We start from the raw sequence: 27290 nt of genomic DNA, 5'->3' as shown, positions 1-27290 counted from the left end.
TAACTTGGGGAAGATGCCGTTGCGCCCCCAAGGAGGGCAGCGGGAGGCTCCGTAGCAGCTTCACGCGACCTCCCCATAGCCGAAAAAGTGCCTCTGCCTCTTTAAAAGCCGCTGCGTTCTGTTCTGCCTTTCTGGCAATCTCGTTCTAGCGGCTGGTATTTTATTGTTGAGAGTTTTATCGCTGTTCCCCCCCCCACCTCGAACGCTGATTTTAAGTTAATTAGGTTAATCTCTCCCTTCTCTCACTGTCTCCATACTTGGAGTTTCGGTTTCTATTTCCCCAAAGGGAAGAGGCCGCTGAGCAGTACCAGAACTATCTGCTACTGGCGGATGCCATTTTGAATCGCAAAAAAAGTGGTATAGGCCTTCGCTCTTCAACTTCCCTGCACTGTGGGTAGAATTTGACTCAACATAGTAGGATTCCCATAGGATCTGCTGAGTCTTTTAACCTCCATTTCTCTCTGGCAATTTGTAATTGAGTTACCTTTTTATCCCTGAATCTTGTTGGCATAATCCCCACAGCTATCCTCAGCGGCACAGCAGCAGGCACCTAGGCCGTGTCAGCCTATGCAAGTAAGCTGCTGTAGGCCCCATTTTAATTTCTACCCGGGCCTCAGGTGTATCGAAATTTGGCTGATTGGTTGACTCTCTCTCAAAAATTGTGTTGCAAGTATACTGTGGCTCCTGGAGCACTAGTGCAACAATTATACCAGCTTCATTGTGGTATCATTTTCAAGCATAACTTCAATATTAGTATTAATTTTCAGTAATAATACTAATAATTTTAATAATATAACCAACAATTATAATAATAATAATATATTCTGTACAGTATAATATTGTAATTCGTTACATTATTATCACTGAGATAGGACTCCTTCTCTATTTGAATATATACATACAGCCATCAAAAAAAGGGGGGGGGATGTTAAGAATTATCAGGGCAACCATCTTGACTCAGATTGGACCCTGGGCATGTCAACCACATCAAATTGTCTTTTTCTACCCTATTACTATAATATATAATTTATAAGAATGGCAGATGGTAACACCTCTAAAGGCCCTTCATTGAAGGCAAAACCCAAAACCCATCATTTGCGCAAGCAGGTTAAAGAGACCACAGCCTCTCAAAGGGACGCCTTAAGGCGCCAGAAGGCCCTACAAAAAGAAATTGATAAGCGCACCAGGGAAGCCCTCCCGATGCCTCAGACTTTACCATCCTCCAGTCCTTCTACCTCTGCTCAACCCCCCCCTCCTCTAGATCTTCCCCTCTCACCCAGGTGCAGCTTGTCCTCGCAAGGTCAACAAGCTCAGACTCCCGGAACGCCAGCTAGAAGGGGGCCAGAAGCCACCTTCACCCCCACAGCTGCTGGCCTTCATCAAGAGGGTTCCCTCATTGAGGAGGTTCCGGAGAGACTAAGGACCTGGATGGAGTTGGCCATCTGCCAAGGGATCGCAGACGGAATCCAACAAGTAACCAGGTCTAGTCATTATCCCGTGGCTCCTGACCTCGAGCCTCAGTCACTAAGATCCCTGCCCAGGTCGGACCACCACCAGGTATACTTGCAGAGGGAGACCCCCTTCCAAGGCCGGGAGGAGGAGGACTAGGGAGAAATGGGCCAGTTCATGGAAGCAGATGAACTCGAAATGGGGTCCATGCAGGATAGCGAGCCCCTATCAGAGGCAGACCCCCTTGGAAGGGGAAATGTCTGAGGACGAGGGGCTCATCCCTGACCAGCCCGCCTTTGCGGGTTTATTCAGACCACACCTATTCAAATCTCTGTTATTCAAGGCCAAGAACATCTCAGGCCTAAGTACCCAATCACCAGGCGACACTCCCGCAACCTCAATGGAAGGTCCACCGGCCCTAATCTTTAACCAGCCTGTAGTTGAGGCCGAGGTTATACCGGTCCCACCCATTTTCTCTGATTTAGCGCAAAAGCAGCTGACGTCTACAGCCGTACACCTGGCCCCATCTGGTCACGATAAAAAATTCTTTAACTTAGACTCAGGATTTTCAAAGTTGCTGAATACCCCGGAGGTAGACGAGCCCATAGTGAGCCTAGCATCCTCCTTAACTCCCACTGAGGTGTTAGAGGCCCTAAAACCTGAGGAAAAGCGGGCCGAGTTAGCCCTGCGCAGGGCACACCAGTCAGACGCTTGGGCCATCAGATCGGCTACGGCTGCATCCTTTTTCACAAGGACATCCATTCGTTGGCTTCACCAACTGCAGCAACACGTACCCACGACTAACATCAGGCACACCAGGACATTGCAAAAATTACGGCTGCGGCCAAGTTTTCCACTGATGCCACTTACCACTCAGTCAAGTTTTCCTCTTGGGCAGTCACATCACATGTCACTGCCCACCGCTTACTTTGGCTGAGACACTGGCAGGCAGATTTTAAAAACAAAGCAAAACTGGCCTCTTTCCCCCTTGTTGGAGATAAGCTGTTTGGCCCCTCCCTGGACCCCTTACTTATGGAGACCCGCAACAAGAAAAAGTTTCTTCCTTCCCTTATAAGAAAATCAGACTTTAGAACCCCCCAGCCCTTTCGGAGAGGCTCCTTTCGGCCCTTCTATCAGGCCCCTTTCTCCCCCATCATCAGAGGCCTCCTTCCTTCAGGTCAGCTCAACCCCAGGATAGAGCTGATTCAGGAGACAGGAGTAGAAGGGGCAGTCAATACAAGAGGCCCTTTTGAGGGACAGGAAGCAGGCCCTTCCGACAACCAAGATAGGTCAAGGGAGACTCTCCCTGTTGGTGGTCGCCTTAAGTCGTTTGCGAGTCAATGGGACTCTTCTACCTCTGATGCTTAGGTCAGAGACACCATTAGATTTGGTCTTGCCCTTGAGTTTCACACACACCCCAAATTTCTTTATGTCATGCCCCCCCTCCAGAGACCCGATCAAGCGTAATCTAATGGATTCCGCGATCTAACACCTCCTAAACATAAAAGCCATCCCACCAGTTCCGTATGAACAAGGAGGGCGGGGTTTTTACTCTCATCTCTTTGTTGTTCCAAAACACTCGGGGGTGGAGAGCAATTTTGGATTTAAAAAGGCTTAACCGCTTTCTAATTTATCGTAAATTCAAAATGCATACCCTACAATCCATATTGCTGGGCATCAGACATGGGGATGTGCTCATGTCCATTGACTTGACGGAGGCGTATCTACATATCGCTATTCGGCTTCCCATTTTAAGTTCTAAGGTTCTGTTACCACAATAACCATTTTGAATATGTGGCCCTTCCCTTCGGATTAGCCTCTGCGCCCAGAATCTTTACCAAGGTCCTCGCAGCTCTCGCTGCCCATCTCAGGAATATACCCGTTCGTCTTCAGTGTTACCTGGATGACATCTTAATCCTGTCCCCCTCTAATCCCCAAGCAGCTAGGGACACCCAGGCTACCTTAGCTTCTCTCCAAGAGCATGGTTTTCTCATAAATTGGAAAAAGAGTCAGTTATCCCCATCGACTCGAATTACTCATTTGGGGGAAGTTATCAACACATTGGAAGGCAAAGTCTATCTGTCTTCAGATAGACTGCTTAGCATCCAAAAATCCATTCGGGAGATTAGGCGCTCTAGAAGGGTGTCCTTACTAAACTATTAGGAAAAATGATACCATGCATTTCTATTATTCCCTGGGCCCGTCTACACTCTAGATCCCTCCAGTGGTTCCTGCTTCCGTACCAGAAATCTGGCAGAAGCAACTCCAAACACATGGTCAGGGTACCTCCCAAGGTCCTCATGTCCCTACTTTGGTGGGCCAAACCGGTCATCAACAAGGGCTGCCTCTTCAAGGAGCCTCAAAGGATTACTATCACCACAGATGCCAGCTTATTCGGATGGGACGCCCACCTTCAGTCACTCACATCCCAGGGCAGATGGTCCGCAATAGAACAGTTGTGCAGCATAAACTGGCTGGAGCTCCATGCTGTTTTCCTTGCCCTCCGCAGCTTCTTTCCACAGGTACGAGGTCAACACATCCTCATCCTAACAGACAATGTGACAGCCAAAGCTCACACAAACAGACAAGGGGGCACACAATCCATACAATTGATGAAAGAAGCCGAGCATCTATGTCACTGGGCAGAGAACAATCTTCTTTCTATCAAGGCAGAGCACATTTCCGGCCTGTCAAACACACAAGCAGATTGGCTAAGCAGGGCCACCATAGACCAGTCAGAGTGGCAACTCCACCCGTCGCTGTTCAAAGAAGCAGTAAGGATATTTGGACAACCAGTGGTGGACCTATTCGCCTCCCATCTCAATGCTCAGATCCCCAGATTTTTCTCAAGATACCCATCCCACGGGGCGGAGAATTACAACGCTCTCCATTGCCCATGGCCAAGGGGGCTCTTGTATGCATTCCCCCCACTAGCACTGGTGCCCAGGGTCATCCAGAAATTGTTACAAGAGAAAGCGGAATTACTCCTAGTGGCACCTCACTGGCCCAAGCGGCCATGGTTTGCAGACCTTCATAGCCTCTCGGTAGCCCCTCCATGGAGGATTCCACCAGACAAGATCTCACTATCTCAGGGGCCCCTCCTTTACCTGGACCCTCAATGGTTTCAATTGACCGTCTGGAGGTTGAGCGGAGCAGATTGAAGAGTGAGAAGCTCTCCAACAAAGTCATTAGCACCATTCTAGCTGCCAGGCAACCCTCAACCATCCGTATTTACGATGCCACATGGTCCATTTTCTGCAGATGGTGTAGTAAATCTCAAATAGACCCTACTTCACCTTCTGTAGCTCAGATTTTAGAATTTCTGCAGGAGGGACTTGATAAGGGGCTATCCCCTAATACCCTGAAGAGGCAGGTAGCAGCACTAACATCAGTTATTTCCTGCCAAGGTTTCAGCTCCCTCTCTCATCACCCTCGCATACGCTCCTTCCTTAGAGGGGCTACCAATCTAAGCGCCCCGGCAGTACACCGCTACCCCACCTGGGACCTTAACAAGGACCTCCTGTCTCTCACCAAAGAACCATTCGAGCCATTGAGGGAGTCAAGTCTCCAATTTTTGACATATAAGAAAGTTTTCCTGTGGCCATCACCTCCGCTCGTCGCATATCGGAAATTGCAGCCTTGTCGGTCAGACAAGATCTCTGCGTTTTTCATGCCGATCGGGTGATTCTCCGTCCCGATCCCTCGTTTATGCCTAAGGTCAACTCTGCTTTCCATAGAGCACAGGAGCTCATCCTTCCAAACTTCTGTCCCAGGTCTTTACAAGAGAGGGAAAGGCAATGGCACAAGATTGATGTTACGCGCGCTCTGCGAATCTACATCAAGTGCACTCAGTTCTTCAGAAAATCGGAAGCCTTATTTGTTTCCCTTCAGCCCAAGACACAGGGTCAAAAGGTGTCTCCATCCACCATAGGCCATTGGATATGAGCTACAATAGCTAGATCATATCAGGCTCAAGCCCTGCAGGTGCCTAGAGGCATAACTGCTCATTCAACTAGGAGTGCTGCGACCTCGGCGGCTTGGGCCACTCAGACACCAATAACTGAAATCTGCCGGGCAGCGACTTGGGCCTCCCCATCACCCTTCATTAGACACTACAAAATTGATGTGTTTGCCTCTGCGGAGGCCTCATTTGGCAGACGGGTTCTGCAACGGGTTCTTAGGGTCCCTGAGGAGATTCCGATCCAGACGGAGTCCCTCCCGTAGGACAGGCCAAGCTTTGGTATGTCCCACTTCTGGATGCTCTGAGCAGCTCATAGGAGAAGGGGCGTTGGTACTTACCTGATACGCCCGTTCTCTTTGAGCTGCGAAGAGCATCCAGCCCCACCCTTTTCTTCCGTCTGGTGGGCTCTTGTTTCGGCCAATGAACTTTTTTTAGGTAGTAGGGATGAGAGCACTTATTCCTCTCGTTTTTGCAAAACTGGGGAACGCTACGGAGGAGTCATGTGGAGGAGGAGGAGCGTTCCTCAATTCAACCTCAGCCTAACAATGCAGAGACTAAGCACCTCCCACTTCTGGATGCTCTTCGCAGCTCAAAGAGAACGGGCGTATCAGGTAAGTACCAACGCCCCTTCTATTTTAAAGCCAACTAAACATTTCTTGGTGATTGTTTTTTTTTTTTGTCCAAGAGGATTTAGTTATTTTGCTGATCACATTCTCATGCTAGATTATTAAATATAGCCTAGGCTTTTCATGCAGATATATATGAAAGATTTCAACCTGGATTCTCCTGAGACCAGATTAAGAATTATTAATCCCATAAATGGTACAGTTCTACCTATAATACACAGCAACAAAGATCTTGCACTCTCCGTTGTAGGATTGGGGGTGCAACATTATTGTCAAAATCTAATTCAGTGTTTCCCAACCTTGACAATTTTAAGATGAGTGGACTAATCGATCTGATGGTTCTCATTGACCAAACCACAGGAAGAATACTCAACAACAAACAGTAAGCCTCCACAAGAGCTTGTGAGAGTAAAAAAGAAATGAACTGGATCCCTAATTATCTTCGTAATTTTATATTGGTGCAAAAGTAAAAGACTGCTTCATATACATAACCCCCAAAGTGTGCCTAGTATCTTGCTTGCGCTTGTTTTCTTTTTACAGCAGATGTTTATTATAAATGCATACAGCTTTTCCCATAATAATGATACAGAGTTAGTTCCTCTTTCTTTTCTCTAATGTCTGTTTGCTTGCTGTTTCTTATATTAAGAACTTTAATTTCCAAGAAATAAAAAAAATGGTCCAGATCCTGGAGTCATTTTATTTTAAAACTTGGAAAACTATTTTGAAAATAGAATTCTCTTGGCAGGTGTGTTTAGCAGACATATTCAGACTTGATACCTTAAGTTTGCTAACCTGGCTGCATAATGGTGGTTGCAATTCAGTTAATAGTCTATGCTTTTGGATATTAGATTTGATTTTGTTTGATACTGAATGTAGATAAGTCTCTATTGGTGAAGATGGAAATATGTGCGACTAGGGGTATTGCAAATCCTTTTTGCTGAGATGCCTATGAAGATCATTTGAGATTAATTGCTTTGGTAAACCTGTGCATGCCAAAAAAACGACTAATTTATTAAAGTATTACTTAAAAGTGGTCTGAAAATGATTAAAGCGCCTTCAATTAGTCTAGATCAGGGGGAACAAACATCACGGTGGCGTCACATTACGTATCGGGACTTTTTTCTCCTTTGCTAAACCGGGCATGGGTGTGGCCAGTGCATGACGCATCCAGCCCACGGGCCAGGAGTTTGACAGCCCTGGTCTAAACTGTATCCCTTCTAACTAATTTTTTTACATCTAAGAAATTCTGTAACAGATAAATTTTGTAACTTATTTCTCTATGAAGGTGGGGTATCGGGAGAGCTTAGTTCTAAGATTTTCTATTTTTATTATTTTAATGGAGCCATAAAGGGTATTACAGGGTTTTGGACAAATTTTACTAAAACAGAAGAAAAAAATGCCAGTTGTCTGCTTTAAGAATAAATGGTAAGATTGGCTATACCTTGCAACTATGCAAAGAGGGAATTAGACACCTTTATTTGTGTTTTAAGAAGACAGTTTGTCAACTGTATCTAAATCTGAGCAAATTGTTCTTAATTTTAATGTATCATGTGTTGGGGTGGGGTTAAAAGTTGACTTTTTGGAAATGTCTTTTTGTTCAACCAAGTATGGCCCCATCCTTAAAATGATTATACTATTTTTTCCTTCCTTCCTTCCTTCCATCCATCCATCCTTCCTTCCTCCCTCCCTCCCTCCCTCCCTACCTCTGCCCTGAGAAGGGGATTTGACAATCCCAAAAGTAATTCAAGCATTGAGTTGGCCCTTTGGGTTTTTTTTTCCCATCACATAAAAAGCCCAGCTTAGCTTAAAGATGACGTGTTACATGGAAAGGCTTCTTGCCAAGTCTGGTCTATGAGTAAATTCATTGTTTTCCTAATGGATAGTTAAAATTAATCATAATGGAGAGTTTGGATAACATTAGAAATGAAATCTAGCTCTTCCAAATGTTTTCACTAGTGATAAAGAAGGGCATCTAACAGAGTATGGTGTCCAGAGCAGGTACTGATGAACAGGAAATCTAGCTAGCTGTCTTAGTATGTTCTAACACAGGATCACATTTGCTAGCAAAGTAGAACTGGGCTAAGGAAGATAATTTGTTCAAAAAATGCAGGATTTCTTAATAGATATTTAGTTGACCTCAGTGTTTTGTATTATGCTGTAAGAAATACATTTTCAGAAATAATTAAATACCTCATGTTCATTTGAAAAGTATAAGATTTCCTATGAGATAACCGAATCTAACAGAATAACAGATTCTGTTTGATTCTCTTACCTCATAGGAAATTCTATATTTTTTGAATGAACATGACATAAATGTAAGGCTCAGTTATTCTTAAAGTAGTGAATGGGAAACCCCAATTTACTCAGGCCTATCCATCCCTTCCCCCATATTCACTCAGACTTATACAGTCTGGGCCACATGTGGGCCAGGCAGGCAATCCTGCAATGAGATATAAAATGCAGACAGATATCTGAGCAGACAGGCAGGAGGCTTTTTTTGTCTGCAGAATCCAAGCCTTGGAAGAGGAAAGAAAGATCTGGAATCTGTAGGGCGAATGAGAGTTATGAGGAAGTGCTCCTTAAACATTCATTGAAGGCTACCGTCTATGGGAATCAAGAATTAGTCAGGACCAGGTAGCTGGTGAAATGAGCTGTGGGAATTCCTTCCTCTCTTAAGATGAAGTTGAATTTGTAGGCAAATTTGTAGGATTTGTGATCTGATTCCTTTTGTTTAAATGAAGAGTCTCCCGCTTGGGCGAGGGGTTGGACTAGATGACCTACAAGGTCCCTTCCAACTCTGATTATCTGTTATCTGAATGCTGATTTGCATAATCTCTGATCCTTTGATGAATAGTATAATTTCAAGAAATGTGCCTCTGGTTTTGTATTAGATGTTTTGTTGTCTAGTGCTAACTCAGTGATGATATGTCTCGAAGGATGTAATAAAGCTTCCTGTCTATTTGTAGTATTTGGGTTTAAGTATAACTGAGAATATAATGACATTTCAAGGACGTTCTTGTATATCACAAGTCCCATTGAAAACACCCTATTTTTCAGTTGGAATGTTTGATACATAAGACTTTTGAGTGACCTTTTCATGATTAAGTAAAAAAGAAGCATACCTATATTGTGATGCTTTCTCACTTTTTCATTCAATACCTTTTTCTCTTTCTCTCTTCATTGTATTATTGATTACTCTTTCTCTTTTTCTGTCTGCAGCCACCTAACTATAAAATGTAAGGTCCTCAGGAAAAATACTGCTTTGTTGCCTATGTTAGTCTATAACATGCGGTACCCACAGATGTTCTGCATAATTAACAATATTACCTGCAGTAATTTTAAAAAAAGAACATCGCTTTTGAAACTGGCTATAAATACTCTACATCTTTTCTCACCTCACGTTGCCATCCAAACAGTAGCCCCTAAGGATTGGTTGGAAAGGCCTGGACTTTATTTGGCTTTACTGTTTAGGTTTATGATGTCCCAGAATTTACTGCTATTAAATAGAGGGATTTGGGCTGTGCCTCATGGTTGCCTGGACTTTTAAACAATTTTAAGTGATGTTGATTCATCCAGCAAAAATAGTAAAAGTTAATATGGCATGATTTTCATGGAATAAGATCCATTTTAAGATGATATGGAAATATGACTCCCAGTTGACAAATGTACATAGAGATAAGAGCTTGTAGAGTGGAACAGTGGGTCTAGATCATGGGTGTCAAATTCGCGGCATCAAGTTGTCGTCACGTGGTGTTTTGTGACAGTTTTCCCATTTGCAAAGGTGGGGCAGACATGACCTGCATGTGACACATCCAGTTTGACATCCGTGGTTTAGATTAACCGAATAGAAAAGGTTGTGAGTCCAGTTCCTGTCATCTCAGATACACCTCTCAATAACTACAAAGAAATGCTCTGGGTTGAAAAAAACCGAACTCAAAACTCAGCTAATAGATCAAGATAATCTCCATGCTACTCTTTGTGAAACCAAATTTTTACAAAATAAGAACACCAATTCATGATTATAATGTAGGACTGAAACTGGACTGTGTTGGGTTCACACTCCACTTGACTGTGGAGTAAGTGTGGGGGCGCGCGCGTGTACTATGGACAAATAATTATTTCAGTTTAATTTATCCCAAAGGGGAGTGAACAGAATAAAATGAGGAAAGCCATGTATGTACCTCAATGTGAATTGCTAGTGAAGGATATTATTTAAATTATTAGCATCTGATCTGTGCCAGTGGTTTACCCTAGTACCAGGACACTGGAACGATGTGTGCTCTTCAACTTGTTTTCTATCTGTATTCCATTTTTGTACTTTTAAAGAATCAGTCCAGTTTCTTTGCATTATTATTTGCAATATAAATGAGGTAAACTTCTCATTGGAGGGAGGGATTTGAAAGCTCTAGAACCAGAGTTTCCTAATTGTGTGCAATGCAGCCCAGAGTGCTAAAACAAGCTCACAAGAACACCCTGGGAAATTTTATCATTTAATAAACATAATTGTCCCCAGGGCACCATAGTTCACCGTTTGAGAACTGTAAGTGGTACCATGAAAAAAGAATTACTGAGACACCAGGAGGGCCTTGAAAAGAGAATGCTTGGGAACTTTCCTATAAAGCTTGCATATTGTAGGGCTCTTCTCATCCTCTTCGACCTTGTCGTGGCAGGATGGGGTGAAATCCATGGTGGCTTCATCTTTTTTGGAAAAAGTAATTTTCACAGTATAAAGGTAGTAATTTTCACAGTATAAAGGTAGTCCTTGGCCAAATTGAACCCAAAATTTCTGTTGCTAAGTGAGACATTAATTAAGTGAATCACTGCAGTTGTTAAATTAGTAACACAGTTGTTAAATGAATTTGGCTTTCCCCATTGACTTTGCTTGTCAGAAAAGGTGACATGACCCTGGGAAATAGCAACTGTCATAAATATGAGTCAGTTGTCAGGCATCTGAATTTTGAGCATATGACCATCGAAGTGGCAACGGTCATAAGTATGAAAAAAGGTCATAAGTGCCTTTTTTCAGGGCCATTGAAACTTCTAATGGTCACTGAACGAACTGTTGTAAGTTGAGCACTACCTAACCATTTTTTCACCATGAATAAAACACAAACTTTTATTTTTAAATTTGTGTTCGTCTGCATTTCCTTACTAGACTTTTACAAGCCATCCAAAATAGCATTAAATGGTATTGTTTTGTGACAGATACCCTGGTGTAGTTCTTACTGTGTGTCCAACAAGCAATTGCATTTTGGGGGAAAAACTAATTATTTAGAAGCAAAAAAGGGAGCCATCAGCAGTCCCTGCCAAGTTGTTCAAATTTTGAAATTTGCAGTGAGATCATAAGCATACATTAACTACCTTTTGATAAAATTAACTATCTCTCACTTGCTATATTCTCCGGTGTCCTATTATGTAGGCCGTTTTGCTTGCTCCTGTCTGTCGTCAAGGCTCCAGAAAACAATTACCTATCTCTGATGCATCCTTTCAGACTCCCAAGACACACAAATAATGGTACAGTCACTTGTGAAGACAGTGAATAGTCTCTTTAGTCACGTCTCTAAAATACTGTAAGTTTTTCCTTTCCAGACCCCCCCAAAAAATTGAAATTAAAAGGTTATATTTTAAATGAAGAGCTTTTTGTCTGAAATGTTTTGTGATAGCTGTAGAAAGAGAAGTCTTCCTGTCAAAGAACAAGGAAGTGGAAATTATAATCAAAAGTAATATTAAACAATAAAGTATCTAAAGGTAAAAGCTGACCTTCCACACCAAGGCTACTTTTCCTGTAAAGAATGAGTAAAAATATTAGAGTTTGCTCTGTAGTTTTGATTCTTGTAATTTTTGCAATTCTGAAGAATATTGTTTCTGATGCCCTTGCCCCTTTCCAGATACTGTTTTTTTAAACTTTTGTACCACTCTTCAGATTCACATAACTACTTCAAATTTCTTCTATAAGCAAGTATAAAGGAGTTCATATTTTTAATTTCTTTTTCTTACTTAATAATGACATGTTCATCAAAGTTTTGTCCTCTGAAGTTTTGAGCAGTGTTTTTTCAAAAAGCAGATGTTTTAATCCCACTTTAATATCATTTTAATGAGTCAGTGTGTTTTTGCTGCTTTAATGTTGTTGTTGCATACTGTGTTGGTACCATTTGTTGAAAGGTAATAAATTTTCAATCCTTTTTTATTCTCCAATTCTGGGAGGCTATTCCATTCAGTTATGATAAATATTTACTTTTTTCTATAATTTTCTTTCCTCAGTGAGGATTAGTTCATTTTCAGACTTCCATAAAGGAGCTTTTTACTTATACTGCTAAAGATCTGTTGGTCTACATTTCCTTCTCCTTGACTTACCGCTGTTTTTAAATGCAAAGGATAACATTAAAATCTTACCTTTTTTTCCTGCTGACTAGTTTTATTGATTTTTTTCCCCATTTCTGCTGCTTCCCTTCATTTCTTTGGTTGGTCATTCCTATCTTGTTTTGGACTCCATGCCTACAGTCTTTCAGGTTTTTAGTTATGTATGATAAAACTTTAGGTCATTTCTATTGTTGTCCTTGTCTCCTGTATGAGGAGTCCCCCAACCCCTGGGCCACGGATGGGTACTGGTTTGTGGCCTGTTAGGAACTAGGTTGCACAGCTGGAGGTGAATGGCAGATGAACAAACCCTACTGAAAATTGTGCATGCATGGGATCTAGGTTGTGCGCTTCTCTCAGCCCAATGATGGAATTAATTTGTTTTTCCTCTTATTGATCTTGACTTTTGTTTCTGTAGTATGTTTATTCCATATCACTTTTATTTGTCTAAGTAGGTTAGACATAAATCTATATCAATGTTACAGAAATATCTATATTAATGGATTTCTGCATGTTGATGAAAGAACCATCTTGGTTCCTGAGCTTTTGCTATCTAATACTTTTATTCACCCAGAATAAATTGGACAAAATCTGCATTTTATGTTAAATCTTCTATATATAAAAAGGCGAAATACCACTCACACATAATCGCAAAATCTCCAGAACCATAAAGCCTACAAACTTGAAATTTGGCATGTATGTTCCTCTTGGCTTTTAGGTGCTCACTAAGAAAGGATTTTTTTTGAAATGACCATCAAAGCATTAGTATTTCATATATTTTATTAACACACTGATGCTAAGGAGTTCTACTCCCCCTCCCCACCTGAAAACAAATCTGTTCCAAATACAAAACACAAGCAGAGGAGTGGCGTTTCAGTTTTAGTTTCACAGCACCAAGAAGCTTTAGTACAGAACAGTTGAGCTAAGCCACGCCCAAGCTCCTTGCTGTCTCCTTGCTCACACAGCAAATACTGTTTCAGTTTCCAAACAGGACGCTAGCCAGATAAATACCGATGGATGCTGGTAAGCAGAGGCACCTTTTCCCCCTTATTTTCTTCCCCCAAAACTAAGCCTGATCCAGGGGTGGGATGCAAATATTTTTACTACCAGTTCTGTGGGAGTGGCTAAGTGGGCATGGCCATGTGACTGGGTGGGCGTGGCTTCTTTTTTTTTTTTTGCAGTGTCCCCTCTCCCCCACACTTAATTTTTTTGCCTTCTGGGAGGCCATTTTTGCGGCCAGGGTGGGGCAGGAGGGGGAGAATGCAGTCACACGTGTGCGATAAGGATTCTGGTTCTCCGAACTGCGCAGAATCGTAACAACCAGTTCTACTGAACCGGTCCGAACTGGCCCTATCACATAGTTTCTTAGTGAAGCACAGGGATAGACCTAGTGTGCTTGAAACCTTCATGTATTTGTGCTGCTACTATACTCTGCTGTAGTATATATGGTATACTATATATACTATAGCAGCACCAGCAGTAATTTAGCTTCAGTCCTGGCCAAGGACTTCTACATATGAATAAACCTACTGTTCAGTTTAAATTACAATATCAAAAATTCAGTCTGATTGAATTTATCATTAGTTGTTGAAGGACATGTAATTTGATGTTGTCCCATTAAGTTCATTTATTTCTATTTCTTATTAAAATCTGCATGCAGGACAAATTTCAGAATCACATCAACTCATATCTCTAATGGAAAGCAACATTTACTTATTTAATCTCTTTCTTGGTGCGGAATAACTATTTCTAGCGAGTCAAGACTGTCATCATCATCATCCTAGCATTTTTCTCGCAGGTCCACTTTTTGGATCTACAAGCGCCCTCTTGTGTGATCAAATGCAGCATTCGAGTGTAACTGGGCATTTTTCATGTCTACATTTATTGTATCTTGTTAGGTTTGCTTCGGTTTTCTTTGTTTTGTTTTCATTGCAACCAAAGGGGTTAAGACTATAAATATGAGGGAAATCTAACATTATGAAGAGACTTACTATACAAAAATGTTTGTATTCATGTTAGTAGTTACAGTATATCATACTTTTTTTAATAGAGAAAGGTAAAAAGTCATATGATTATTAAATAGGTTATTTACTATTTTTTTTAGCAAAGAACACTACTATTATTTTCTCTTATGATCCATATAATGAACTTTGCCAGAAGAAATAGGAATGTAGTTATGTGGTTTCTGAATTTCTTTATATCTGGGGAACTTCCCTCTTTACTAACTGGTCTTAAACTAAAATAATGAGAAATTTGGGATATATATGCTCATATATCTTTGATGATTTTACATTGGTCAGAATGTCATTTAATATAATTATGACATTCTTTAATGATTCCGAGGAGCTTGAAGATTTAAGCCAAAGTGTCATCAATTTGTTGATGATACCAAAAATGTTTCTTCTTTTCATCTAATGCAGCCAAGATGCGAGAAAATTCCAAAGAGATGTGTGCCATCAGTTATGGCACAAGATATAAAATAATTAACTGATCCACAGCTCACGCAGAGGGTTGGGAAGTGAATTGATCCCAGAGTAGGTGGTCAGCCTGTTCTTGCTAGAATTTTATTCTTTCAGAGGATGAAGTTTACAGCTTGGTGATGGGCTTTTCTTTTCAAAGAGAAAGGAGGAGAAGGAGAACAGACTTCTCTGCCGTGGTTCCTGCCCTTTGGTACGTCTTACCCCCTGAGCTGAGATTGGTTCCCATCCTTCTAACTTGCCGTAAAAACCTTAAGATCTGGTTCTGCCAGGTGGCTTGAAGCCCCAATGGAGAAGCTTCAAAGTGGAGCTGGTCAATTAAGTAAGAGCTAACCCCCCTTCCCCCTCTTGCATCCCGCTGCCCCCTTCTCCATCTTGTGTCCATGATTTTATTGCCATTTTATTGAGTATTTTTATATTTGACAATTTATATTGTAAGCTGCCCGGAATCATTTTGAAACAAGATGGACAGCAAATAAAACCCGTCAAGCGCCAAGGAAAGAAATCAAGAGGTCCAGGAAGTTCAAATGGGTACAAAGCTTTATTGTAAACTTAAACTCCTACAAGAATCTGAACTATTAATGGCCCAAGCAAATTGGCGGTAGATAAGAGTCACTGGAATTCAAGCTGGGCTGGACTTAGATCTCTTGTGGGCATGAAGGGACTCATGACTCATGATGTCTTTCAAGCTCAGTCTGGCCATCTCCTACATCAGGGGTCCTCAAACTATGGCCCCTGGGCCCGGTACGGCTTGCTGAGGCCATTAATCTGCACAGGACCATGAGGATGCCCCACCCACATCACCCCACCTATCCACTGGCCCCCACCCGCCTTCTGGAAGCCGAGGAGGCCAAAAACAGGCCCGTTTTGGGGTGGCAGAGTGGTTTTGAAGGCCAAGGAGGCCCAAAATGGGCCTGTTTTTGGCTTCCCCAGCCTCCACAGAGATAGGGAGGGAGGGAGAGAGAGAGAGAGAGAGAGAGAGAGAAACACACACACAAATGTCCCTCCCCCCCAAGGCAGCCACATCCTTTCACTAACCTGCTTTCCACCCCCAGGAGCATAACAAATTAAAGTTTAATTTGTGTGTATTGTTTAATCGACTGCAATTGGCCATGCCCACCCAGTCACATGCCCACTCAGTCACATGCTCACCCAGTTACATGACCACTTAGCCACGCCCACCCAGCCAGCCCAGTCCCCCAAAAGTCTGAGGGACCATGAATTGGCCCCCTGTTAAAAAAGTTTGAGGACCCCTGTCCTATATCATCATCGGCATTGGCAAATTCACCATCAGTCAGTTGCAAAAGACAGTTTTACTTGGAACCGCTTACATCCTTTGATGATATCTGTATACCACCAAACATCCACATCTGCCTATCCCAAATCCTTGGAGAAGATTTGATAGGTAGATAAAATGCCAAATCTAGTCTGAACATCTAACTAACTATGCAAATAACAACAATAACTAGGTTTTGCTCTGGCGCACATGGTGTCCAGAATCCTTTTTAACAGTATAGTATATCAATAACCTCTCTTGTTAAAAGGTCTTCTCTTAATCACTTCTGCCTTAATAAGTTATCAATCATTTTATTATGCTGGGCTTTCAAAGGGGTAGCCACTTCCAGAACATGGTGGTTAGCATGGTGGGGCTTAAATACCTGCATCGATCTCCAATAATTTAGGATGTTTTTGTTTTTAGGTACTGTTAGAAGAAGTCTTTCTTGGAAGTTACACCTCATTTTTGAGAACTTTCTCCGCAGAGTATTCTAAGCAAATTTAGTAACTTGCTCAATATTGGAATCGTATTGTCTAGAGCCAGAAGGAAATAGAATATAGTATGCAGGGTAACTGGGAAGTCTTACAAATTGTATCTAAATTAGGAATCACTTTCCATATCACTTTTTGTTCAAAGCCCGTTAATTATAGTATAAATGCAATCAATGGACTGGTAACCAAACAGTTCATAATATCTGGCTTGTTTTTTAAAGAGTTTAAATTTAAAAAGTGTTTGAAATAGTATAAAGTATAAAAGAGAGGCAGGCAAGCATTTCAAATGTCCATTTCTGTGGTATGAATGCAAACGCTTAATAGCACCCACTGTTTTTGTTTATTCTTGGATAGGTTTGGTGTAATAAATTTTAAAAGAACCCTAACAAAAATGTCCATTTAAAAATCAGTAAGTTATCGAGGCGTTATGAGCAGTGATTTTCAGCAATTTTCTTAATATTAATGACCAGTTATTAAGATGGATGGCCTGGGGTTAAATGTTTTAGCCTGCTGATTTTTTTTTTCCTTTTCTGTTTTGATAGTGCACATTCAGTAATAAATATGAAGTTAAGTCAAACAGTTACCTTGAACATTGCTCAAGAGGCATAACCTTGCTAGCAGAATGCTTCAGGCAACCTTTTATACGTCATACTGTAACCATCATATCTTAACTGGAAAATTAAGTGGAAATATTATATAGTGACCTCGAATTTCTGCAGAAATCAAGGTAGAACAGTTGTCACAGCTGGGGTACTCTGTCAACCTTATTTTTTCTAAAAAAACAAATCTTTTCTCATAAGGATGTGTCTTCCAGAAGGAGCTGTGAAGGAGGAGCAGTGGGTTTACATATTGAGAACAGGTAGTCCTCAACTTACAACAATTAGCTGAGTGACCATTCAAAGTTACAACAGCATTGAAAAAAGTGACTTTAACAACTGTTTTTCACACAACCGCTGCAGCATTCCCCATATTCATATGATCAAAAATTCAGATGCTTGGTAACTTTCTTATATTTATGACAGTTGCAGTTTTCTGGGGTTGTGTGACAGCCTTTTGCAACCTTTGCAACAAGCAAAGTCAGTGGGAAAGCCAGATTCACTTAACAAATGTGTTATTTTGGGCTGTATTACGGTCGTAAATTGAGGATTACCTGTATACATTTGAAATTGGGAAGAATGGACAGTGCTTCGCAAGATATTTTATAGCAATAGTTTTTAGTCTGCTATACTGCTCCGTAGTGCTTTAAAGCACTCTCTGGGCAGTTTACAATGTCAATATATTGCCCCCAATAATCTGGGTCCCCCTTTTACCAATCTTGGAAGGCTGAGTCAACCTTGAGCCTCATCAGCTTCGAACTCCCTCCTGTGGGCAGAGTTGCCCGCAGTACTATAGTTTAACTACTGCACCACCAGGGCAGCTTTAGTATTGTTCTTCAAAATGTCAGTGATGATTCCAATAAAATGCTGCTGTAGTTTGTTTAGACGTACACAGGCATGTCCAGATATTATTTCATTAGAAACCTCATGGTTTATGGTTTGTTTACCAAATTTTGTTCAGAACATTTTCTGAACAGGGATGTGACAGACTTTTCTTTAGAAAGTTATAATGAAGACTGAAATTGGTCACTTTTGACCATACTTTTTCTGCTTCTGTTGGCACCAGCAGTGAGTATTATAGTTTTAGAAATGGAATCGAATTGTCATGATTTTTATATGATGCTGCCTCTGAAGGTATTTCGGGAAAATAATACAATTTAGAACAGAACAGCTAGTCTACAAAGAGCAACTGGGCATAAAGAACACATTTCAGGACTTCATGAATTCTGGCTCCCTTTATGGTAAGAGGCCAAAGGCATGAAGTTCTTTTATTAGAGGTGGAAGCATCTGGCAACTTGGATGGAGGCCTTTTCCACTGGACTGCCTTGGCTTTCGCTGTTTTTCCAGATTTGCCCTCAGATAATTTTCTAGTGATAAATGAGGAACTTTCCCCACCATCTCTTGGATATTACTTCAGTAAAACTTGATAAGCCTTCAGCTTATTTTAATGTATGTTTATTTTGTTTGGGGTATTATATTTTAAGTCCTCCAATTATGTATTTGATATAGGAAAAATAAATCTTGAAACAATTGCAACAGCAACAAAAGAAAGGGATTTCTCCCCCCGCCTTTATCTATTTGCAATTTTGGCGGAGTTGCTGTTTCAAGAAAGTGTCATGTTAGGAGCAATCAAGTTATTGTGATTAAAATAATATTGAAATGGTTTATTTATTTTTATTTGACTTGCATATCATCTATTCGAGGGGTATCAAACTCAAGGCCCGCAGGGTGTTTAGACCTGACACATGGGGCCATCCTGAAAACAGTGAAGGACCGGCCCGTGGTGCCTCTGCCAGTGAAAATGGAGTTCGGGAGGTCCGAACATAGCACCTCCCTCCCCAGCTCCGTTTTTGCTGGCAGAGAGCTGCAGGAGGCTGTCGCAGCTGAAAATAGATGTCAAGATGGCCACATCTCCTGCCCCCCCCCACACACCGGCCCCTGGAGGTCAGTCTGATGCAGCCCTCAGTGAAATTGAGTTTGACACCCCTGATCTATTCCAAATAGTTTTAGGAGTCTAACCACAAAAGGTTCAGGTTCTGAGGTAGAAAGCTCTATATGTAAGCCACCTTAAGTTCCCTGGGGAAGGCCAGGATAAACCTATCAAATTACAGCGCTGCAATTTTTATGTATGCAAAATACCTGTGTGTATCTATAGATAAGAACAGCTAATCAGTGATATCTGGGCTGGGCAGCTAAGCTGGTAGGGGACACAGTAGCTTAATGATCTGGAACTGCTGACCATAAATAGTCTGCACTCCAGCGAATCAAGTCTGACTCCGTGAGACGGAATGAGCTCCCATCGCTCAATCCCTAGCTCCTGCCCATCCAGCAGTTCAAAAGCATGCAATATTGTGAGTAGATAAATGGGTACCACTTTGGGGGAAAAACCTAGTTGCATTTGTGTGTGCAAAGAGTGCAAACTGGGGCTGGACCTGGCTAGACACGAGGCAATGCACCATGAAGTGAGGTGAGACTAAACGGCAGAGTAGCCCAGGAGAGTCAGTAATCCAAGTGCCGCCAGTCAGCTGGTGCAAGCTAATTTGCCCACTGTGGTGCATCAAGGATAAACATGCAAGTGCTGAACAGAATGAACTAGCAATTTAGGCTGTCAGGACTGCACTGTGTCTAGCATAAATTTCCTGACATTGCATGCCATATGCTAAATAAATAAATCTAAGCTGTTTAGTATTTGGATTGAAAGACCACCAAAGAACTCCAGAACTTTTCTGGCTAGATTGGGAAATGGATGATAAATATCTGAAAAATAGGCGTAGGCATTGACAAGCTGTAACCATACTATAGTAAAAAATGCAATATAATTACATCCATGAAGCCACCCCAATAATTTATAGATACTTTTATGCAATTGATCTATGGGGGTTTGAATGGGAGGGAGATGGAAGCTTTCAATCCTTATACTTTTTCTTGTTGAATTGATCCCTATGGGAATTAACCCTAGTAGATTCCCCAGTAGTGTGTGCTATAGAGGATTGGAAGCAATTATCATTATCTAAATACTCAAATGCTATTTCTCTCAAATAAATAGTTAATCCCAGTGAGGATGACTTTAAATACTCATTGCTATCCCTTTTCCAGTCTTTTTTTCCCCTTGAGTACTGCACATGTTTAGAATACATGTGAGGTAGATTGTGTTTAAAAGGCACATCTCCTGAAAATTGAAAGTTGTTTGCATTCGGACAAAGAGGTTGCTGTTCTCCCATCCTTCTCTACAAATATCCATAAACTCAGACTATGAAATATCACATACAATGTCCTACTGTCTCCATTTGCCTGCTTATACGATAAGCTTCCATGGTGTTGTGAAGATTAGGATTTGAATTTCCATAGATGAACTTCTAGGTGATGGATTAGGAACACTTTTGATAGTAACCCATTCATTACTTTAAGGAAATGAGGTGGCATTTTTGCAGTTATAAAATAAAGAATAGTGTTATAAATAAAATAAACTTCGGAAACTTAGGCGTGAAAGTTCAATAAATGAATCACACTAAATCTTCTTAAACTACTTTCTGAGAATTTTGGAATTGTTGACAATATTGAAAACTGCCAGCATTTCTGGAGTGTTCTATAGTGTATTGAAGAATTTATTTCTGCTTTTCAGTGAGGAGGCTAGAAGTACATCTTATTCTATTTTTGCTTAAACATAGGCTGGGTAATAAGGTATTGACTAAAAACCTATTATTGGTCTTTTTGAACACTGTTTACATCAAAATGGCAGTTTTGATTGTCCTGAACATTTAGTTCCATTGCACCTCATACTAGTTTCCTGATTCTAATATGGGAAAGGAAGGAAAATATTCTCCATTCAAGAAATTTTATACAGTTAATTCATATCTGTTGGGCAAAATTATCATTCCTGCATAAGCCAGCTACAATACAAGAGGCAGTGTTTTGAGTGTAAGGAACACTCTTGATCTTAGCTCAACCATATTGGTGTGCCGTAGACATCATCATCATCATCATCATTATTATTATTATTATTATTATTATTATTATTATTATTATTATTTACACTCAGCCTTAAAATTTCAGTTTTGGTCTTCAGTGGGTTTAGTATAAGTAGATTAGAATGGATTGATGTTAAATCAAGGCAATTCAAATAATTGAAAAGGTAGATTTCTTAGGTGGTGAAAATCTGATTAGTCAACAATACTAATTTATAGTTAAGTAGACAATAATTCAGTCTATGCAGGTTTATTTCTTAATTAGCCATGTTTGATTTATTTGATATTCCCCCTTTTTAAGCTATATGGTTGGCTTTGATTTTAAGAATGAGAATATTGCAGATATTAATAATATGTCATTTGAATTACCATGTGATCATTCAAATAGTACTCAGACTTCTTCAAAAATTATTTAAAATTACTTAATGACCAACATTGTATGTAATCTAATTCAGATCTTGAAAAAAATACCAACCTTTGGATTATAAAGAGGCTTTGTATAGGATAATCTAGCCTTCAATTCTTTCTTTGCCAAAAAAAAAAGCTTTTCATTCAGATACTTGGTTCATAAATTGCACTATAAACCATGGTTGATTTAATCATGATCTGTGAGTAAACTGGAAATATCTGGGTTTGTATAATATGCTATGCCAAAATTAAATCACATTGTGCCATTAATTAGGAATCCTGTCAATATTTCTAGCTTTAGAACAATCTTGCCATTATTCCTAGCTCTGCATTGTAGAGTTAATGACAAGTTTATTCCGAAGCTAGGAGTATTGACAGGATTAAGGTAACTTTAATAAATGTTCTTTAAAATCTAATATTTAATTCTGGTGCTTATTTGTTTTTCTTTAATAGATTCTTCTCTCCTGGTATATTACTGATGAATTAAAATGTTAAGTTCTCAGCCTTTGGAAATATTGTACATTTATATATGTTTACATGTAAGCATACAATGCATTCAGTTTTTTAAAGTGATGTCCACAGTAAAATCTCATTTTTAGATGTGAACACATATTCACGATGAACTGAATAGTTATAACATCTCAGGTGGCTTTATGTCTTTAGATAAATTAAAGCACTACCATTTAGTGCTTTTTCAGTTTGAGAGCTAATAGGTGTTAATTACTCTTGCTTTCCTGAGTTATCATCTTAATCAGATGCCTGATAAATTGTTAATTGGTTTAGAAACTCATTTCAAAGTTATTGGGGAAAAACTAGAAAAATATTACGGGCAAATGATATCTATCACAGGGGTTGTCCAATATTGTATAACAAAATCTTTATTGTAAGATATCAGAGAATTTTGAAATTTTTCTGGATGGAGAGCTCTGAAAACAAACTGTCATATTAATTCCAGTTATTGAATTTTAAGGCAACATTACTACCACAATCTTTTATCTGTTTTTTAATTAAAATCTGTAAACAGTAATGGGTTTCCCCCCCTCCTCCTTTGGTGTCTCATGGGCTTCAGTGACCTTCCCGAAAAAGTTCCTCTGAAAGTCAAAATAAGAATTTGATCACTGTTGGGATAATTTACCTGGTCATAAATAGCTTCTAAAATTTGTTAGTCTAGAACTTGATTGGGTTGAAGCATGATATAAGTAGGACTTAATTTTATAGCATGGGCGACTTCATCAAAATAAAACCACTCATTTGCATTTAAAATTTTGTTTAGACATAATTTTCTATAGAAATAATTGGAATTGACTTCAAATTTTCCCTTCCAGTATTATAAGAAAATAAAGTTTAAGCACCTCTTCTCTTCTCTTTTCTCTCCTCTCCTCTCCTCTCCTCCTTCCCTTCCCTTCCCTTCCCTTCTTTCTTTTTTCGCTAATGTTGCTTCATTCCCTTTCAAGAAAAGGGAAAGAAGAACTTTCTATGTTGTTCTAAAAGAAACCTTATATTTATCTGATCAAGAATAGGATTTTTTAAAATAACTTACTCAAAAAAAAAAAAAACCCTGTTAGCAAATGGGTAAGATTTGGAATTCTAGTACTGACAAAGTTTCTTTCCCACAAGCAGACAAATATCTAATATTAATCAGTATCTGGTATATCTTTATAGTAGCCCATAAAATAATGCAGAAGAGGAACGCTGTGCTTGTTGGTGGCTTTTAAAAATATATGTTCTTGCCTTGTGGCTTCTTTAATAGCTCTTTATTATTATTGAGAAAAAATGTTTTAAAATCTAGCAATCTTTAGGAATAGAATTTTCTTTTTGCATATTGCTGAAGTCAGCAAATGGTTTTAATGCTGAGAGCTTCAGTCAAGCAAGGCGTTTATTGTATTTTGTAAGTCCTTGAACCGTTAGTAAATTGCACTTGAAAGTAAGTTATTAGTCACAGTCATGACGTACCTACCTCTGTAGGAGATGTAGCATATAATTGTCATGGAAAAAGTACTCTTAGGGAATATTGCAAAATACAAATTAAGATTATATATTCATTGCTGTATAAAGAGTCTATTTACTGAACTTACCATAGGCCTACTATGGTAAACAGGTGAAAATGGGGACATAAGTGTTCTTGTGGCATCTTATTTTTATGACTGCCGTCACTTAAGTATCTTGTTCAGAATCCATTAAAAGTTCTTGATGGGAAAGGAATCTAGTGAATCAGCTTCTGTTTTCAAGTTTTTTAAAATTTATTTTTATACCACTTTTATTATTTTTATAAATAACTCAGGGTGGTGAACAAGCATAATATTCGTTCTATTTTTCCACAAAAACAAACCTGAGAGAAATCACCCAGCCGGCTTTCATGCTTAAGATGGGACTAGAACTCACCATCTCCTGGTGATTGGCTCAAAGTCATCAGTCAGCTTTCCAGCCTAAGGTGGGACTAGAATTCAGAGCCTCCTTGTTTATAACCTGGTGCCCTAACCACTAGGCCAAACTGGCTCTTAGTAATACCACTTGTCCTTGTAAACATTGATTAAATAATAGAAATAGTGGTTATTTTCCTTTCCCTTTTTTTTTTAAGTGGGCATTCTTTGACTGGATATTTCATGATGTGCTAAACCCAGCAGATTTCTCTGTTATTTTAAATGTTGATTTCAAATAAAAAGCAAATGGAAGGGAAAGAGACTTTTCCAGGCCACGCTGAACAAAAGAACATACTTCTAAATATCTGTTTCTTCGGAAACCTAGTATAGCTGCTATAATGCAGCCTTTCTTCTTCGGCAACATTTTAAAGTTCTACGTAGTCCAGATTCTGAGTGCATCTACATGAAACATTCCGTAACAGCCTGTCCAAAATTAACTGAAAAATGGGACACACTTGGGGTATCTCCTTGATTTTCCTCCATTTATGAAGTTTCAAGAAAATAGGTATTGTCTGAAACTTTGATGCAGTCCTAAACAGATACTGTAGTTATATAAGTATTTCTAACCTAGGTGTGAATTCAGCTGCTTATCATCATTTTGTAATGGAAATATTACATTCCATTGTTGTGATTGTTTTACCAATATAGCTGTACATGTAGTTCTCAATTTGCAATCATAATGGAGCCTACCAAATATACTGTAGTTATAAGTTGTAACAGTTGTAAAGTGGGTCACCTATGTGACTGGTTTGATTTTGTGGTGGTCACACTTCTAATGTGAATGTCAGGGTTCTGACCGATGCTCTAATTAAATCATGAGACTCAGGCCAAGCTTCAAAAGAAATCCAGTTATTTATAAGGAGCTTCATGTCGGCATGTACCAAATGAAACCAACTCTGATGTCACTTAATTCACGCTTTGGCTCTGACCCTGTTTTCCCCTCCCTCCAAGATGTGTCATCAGTCACATTCCCCAATGAAGGGATTTCGCAGGTTGTAGAAGTCATTCCCTCCGGCCATTGTGGATCTCTGGAGATGACCTTGATGTTGCCGGCTGGAATGTGCTTTGTTTTGACTGGAATGCAAGTTCCTTGATGCAGCTGTGAGGTTGGGTTCCCCATCTCCCTTGCCTATGGCAACTCAAAAGCAGGTTGGGAATGCTTCGCGAGTTGACCGTGAACCTGTTGTTCGTTATGGGCCATTTTTGTCAAAAACTGGAAATCAGGGACACTTTTCAGCAAAACCCTTGCTTTCTTGAAATCATGTGGACAATATTGTTTGGATTTTTGAAGGCATTGGTGGGCAGAAGGAATTCTGGACTACCTGTGTTAGTTTAAGTATTCTTTAGACCAGAGGTGGGGAACTATGGCTCCTTTATAACTTGTAGACTTCAAGAATTCTGGGAGTTGAAGTCCACAATTCATAAAAGGGCCATAATTCCCCATCCCTGTTTTAGACCGACACTTCTAATTATTTAGAGTTTCAAAAATTGGAAAATTGAGGAAAGACTTTTGAAAAGGTTGGATGCAAAATCTGTTCATAAGTTTCTATACAGTTTTGCTAAATTCATGTAGAGTAATTATGATGGGGAACATTACCTATAAAGACAAATTACCTCTTGCAAAAAAAAAAGCTGATTGGAGCTGCATGTGCATTTGAATGAGAAATTGGTTATGATTTATTGAATATATTTCACTAGCTCTAAAATGCCTTCACTTAGGTTTTCCTTTTCAAATTTAGCCTTCACAATCTAGACATTTAATTTTTTTGTTTCTTGATTACAGGGAGAAAAAAATGAAAATTCAAGATATTAAAAATAATATTAAAGAAGCTATAGAGGTAAGTCTACCAGCTGTTCCTTGTTTTGGCTAAATTGTTTTAACTGTAGCATTCTGGTAACATGCTTGAAATCATTTTCTCCACAGACAATAGTAACAGCGATGGGAAACCTGGCACCACCAGTTGAACTAGCTAACACAGAGAATCAGTTTCGAATTGATTATATATTAAACTTAGCAAACCAGATAGATTTTGACTTCCCACCAGTAAGTATACATTTTTATTGAAATGATATTCGATATTCGATTTTGTCTCTTTGTTCCTGTGGGTATTTTGAAAAATAGAAAGTAATTTGTTGGATTTTCTGATGTTTCCAACTTGCATGCATTGATTGGTATCCAAGTATTGATCTACAAATGTGAATCTAGAACCTGACTTTTGTTTCTTCTTTGGGCTTTTCTGCATGAACTATAGGTTGAATGATACAGATGTATAAACTCTCCAGTGGATGTGCATGTTTTCCAAACAAATTGAAGTAGTCCAGTATTTGAAGTATATTGAGAGTAAAGTGATGAAAAGGGAGGAGGTATTTCAATGTTTACCATTAGTCTTTCTGTGACCCTTAAATATCTCTGCATTTGTGTACATGCACAAGCATGTGAACAAGCCACCTCTGCAATGTATATTAAAAATGCTCACAAGAAAAGCTCCAATCATATTTTCAGGCAAAATTTTGGTTACCCATCAATCAGGATTCTATTACTATGGACTTTGAGTTGAACATATAAGTTATGTATGGTTGAATGCTTAAATTGATATGGATCTTCTCAGTGAGGCTTGAGATCCATGGGGCCATCCACCCCAAATAAATGTTATCAGTATAATACAATTCAATTTAAAGTGAAGCAAGCTGGAGCAGGGGAGCTAAGATCGGTTTTCATTGGCAACATCACTTCCTCCTATTCAGTTGGTCCTTAATTTAAAAAAAAGGCTTTTCTGGTAGGGGCCCAATAATAAATGTGGAGGTTTTCTTTTAGGATCCAAGACAGATTTTATTTAGTATTGTTTCTATCGGTTTTTAAATGCATCAAGGGCCTGTGTCAAATAAACCAAAAATTTTCAACAGTGAGCCATGTGTCAGTTCCCTGCCTACTATTTTTTACTTTTGTTAAACCTGCTGAGTCACTACAAAAAGCATTTCCGGATCCTTGTAGCTCTGAAACTGTTGATGTTGGTGTCACTGATAGAAATAACTTTATGAATGGGGCTCCTTATTTCACTACTGTCACCAGCGTCAACTCCTGGTTATCAGAGAGGTTTTTTTGCTCGCAGTATAATTTGACAGAAAATTTTCTTACACATCTAGATGGGGGAAAAGTGCAAAGATTAGTCATTTTGGGCCATGTCGAAGCATTTCTGGCTTAGAAATGGCCATTGTCTTACTTGCTAACAAGTGTCTACGGGAGAGGGAGGGAGGGAGGGAAAA

At 39.8% G+C, this 27290-nt stretch overlaps 1 protein-coding gene across 3 annotated transcripts in view; it reads left to right on the top strand.

Annotated features, from left to right (window-relative positions):
* GNAS (GNAS complex locus) overlaps window positions 1-27290 on the top strand; it is a 215915-nt gene that overhangs the window by 96713 nt on the left and 91912 nt on the right. For all 3 annotated transcript variants that reach the window (XM_087928952.1, XM_026697433.2, XM_087928953.1), the window contains exons 3-4: window positions 25810-25864; window positions 25951-26070. In XM_087928952.1, coding sequence (XP_087785078.1) covers window positions 25810-25864; window positions 25951-26070 — 175 coding nt within the window. The remainder of the gene's footprint in view (window positions 1-25809; window positions 25865-25950; window positions 26071-27290) is intronic.

This window comes from Pseudonaja textilis, chromosome 3, assembly GCF_049901715.1.
Source record: "Pseudonaja textilis isolate UNSWEBS1 chromosome 3, rPseTex1.2, whole genome shotgun sequence".
Classification (NCBI taxonomy): Eukaryota; Metazoa; Chordata; class Lepidosauria; order Squamata; family Elapidae; genus Pseudonaja; species Pseudonaja textilis.
The sequence above is the reverse complement of the archived record's forward strand: the minus strand, read 5'-3'. Positions and strand labels throughout refer to the sequence as shown.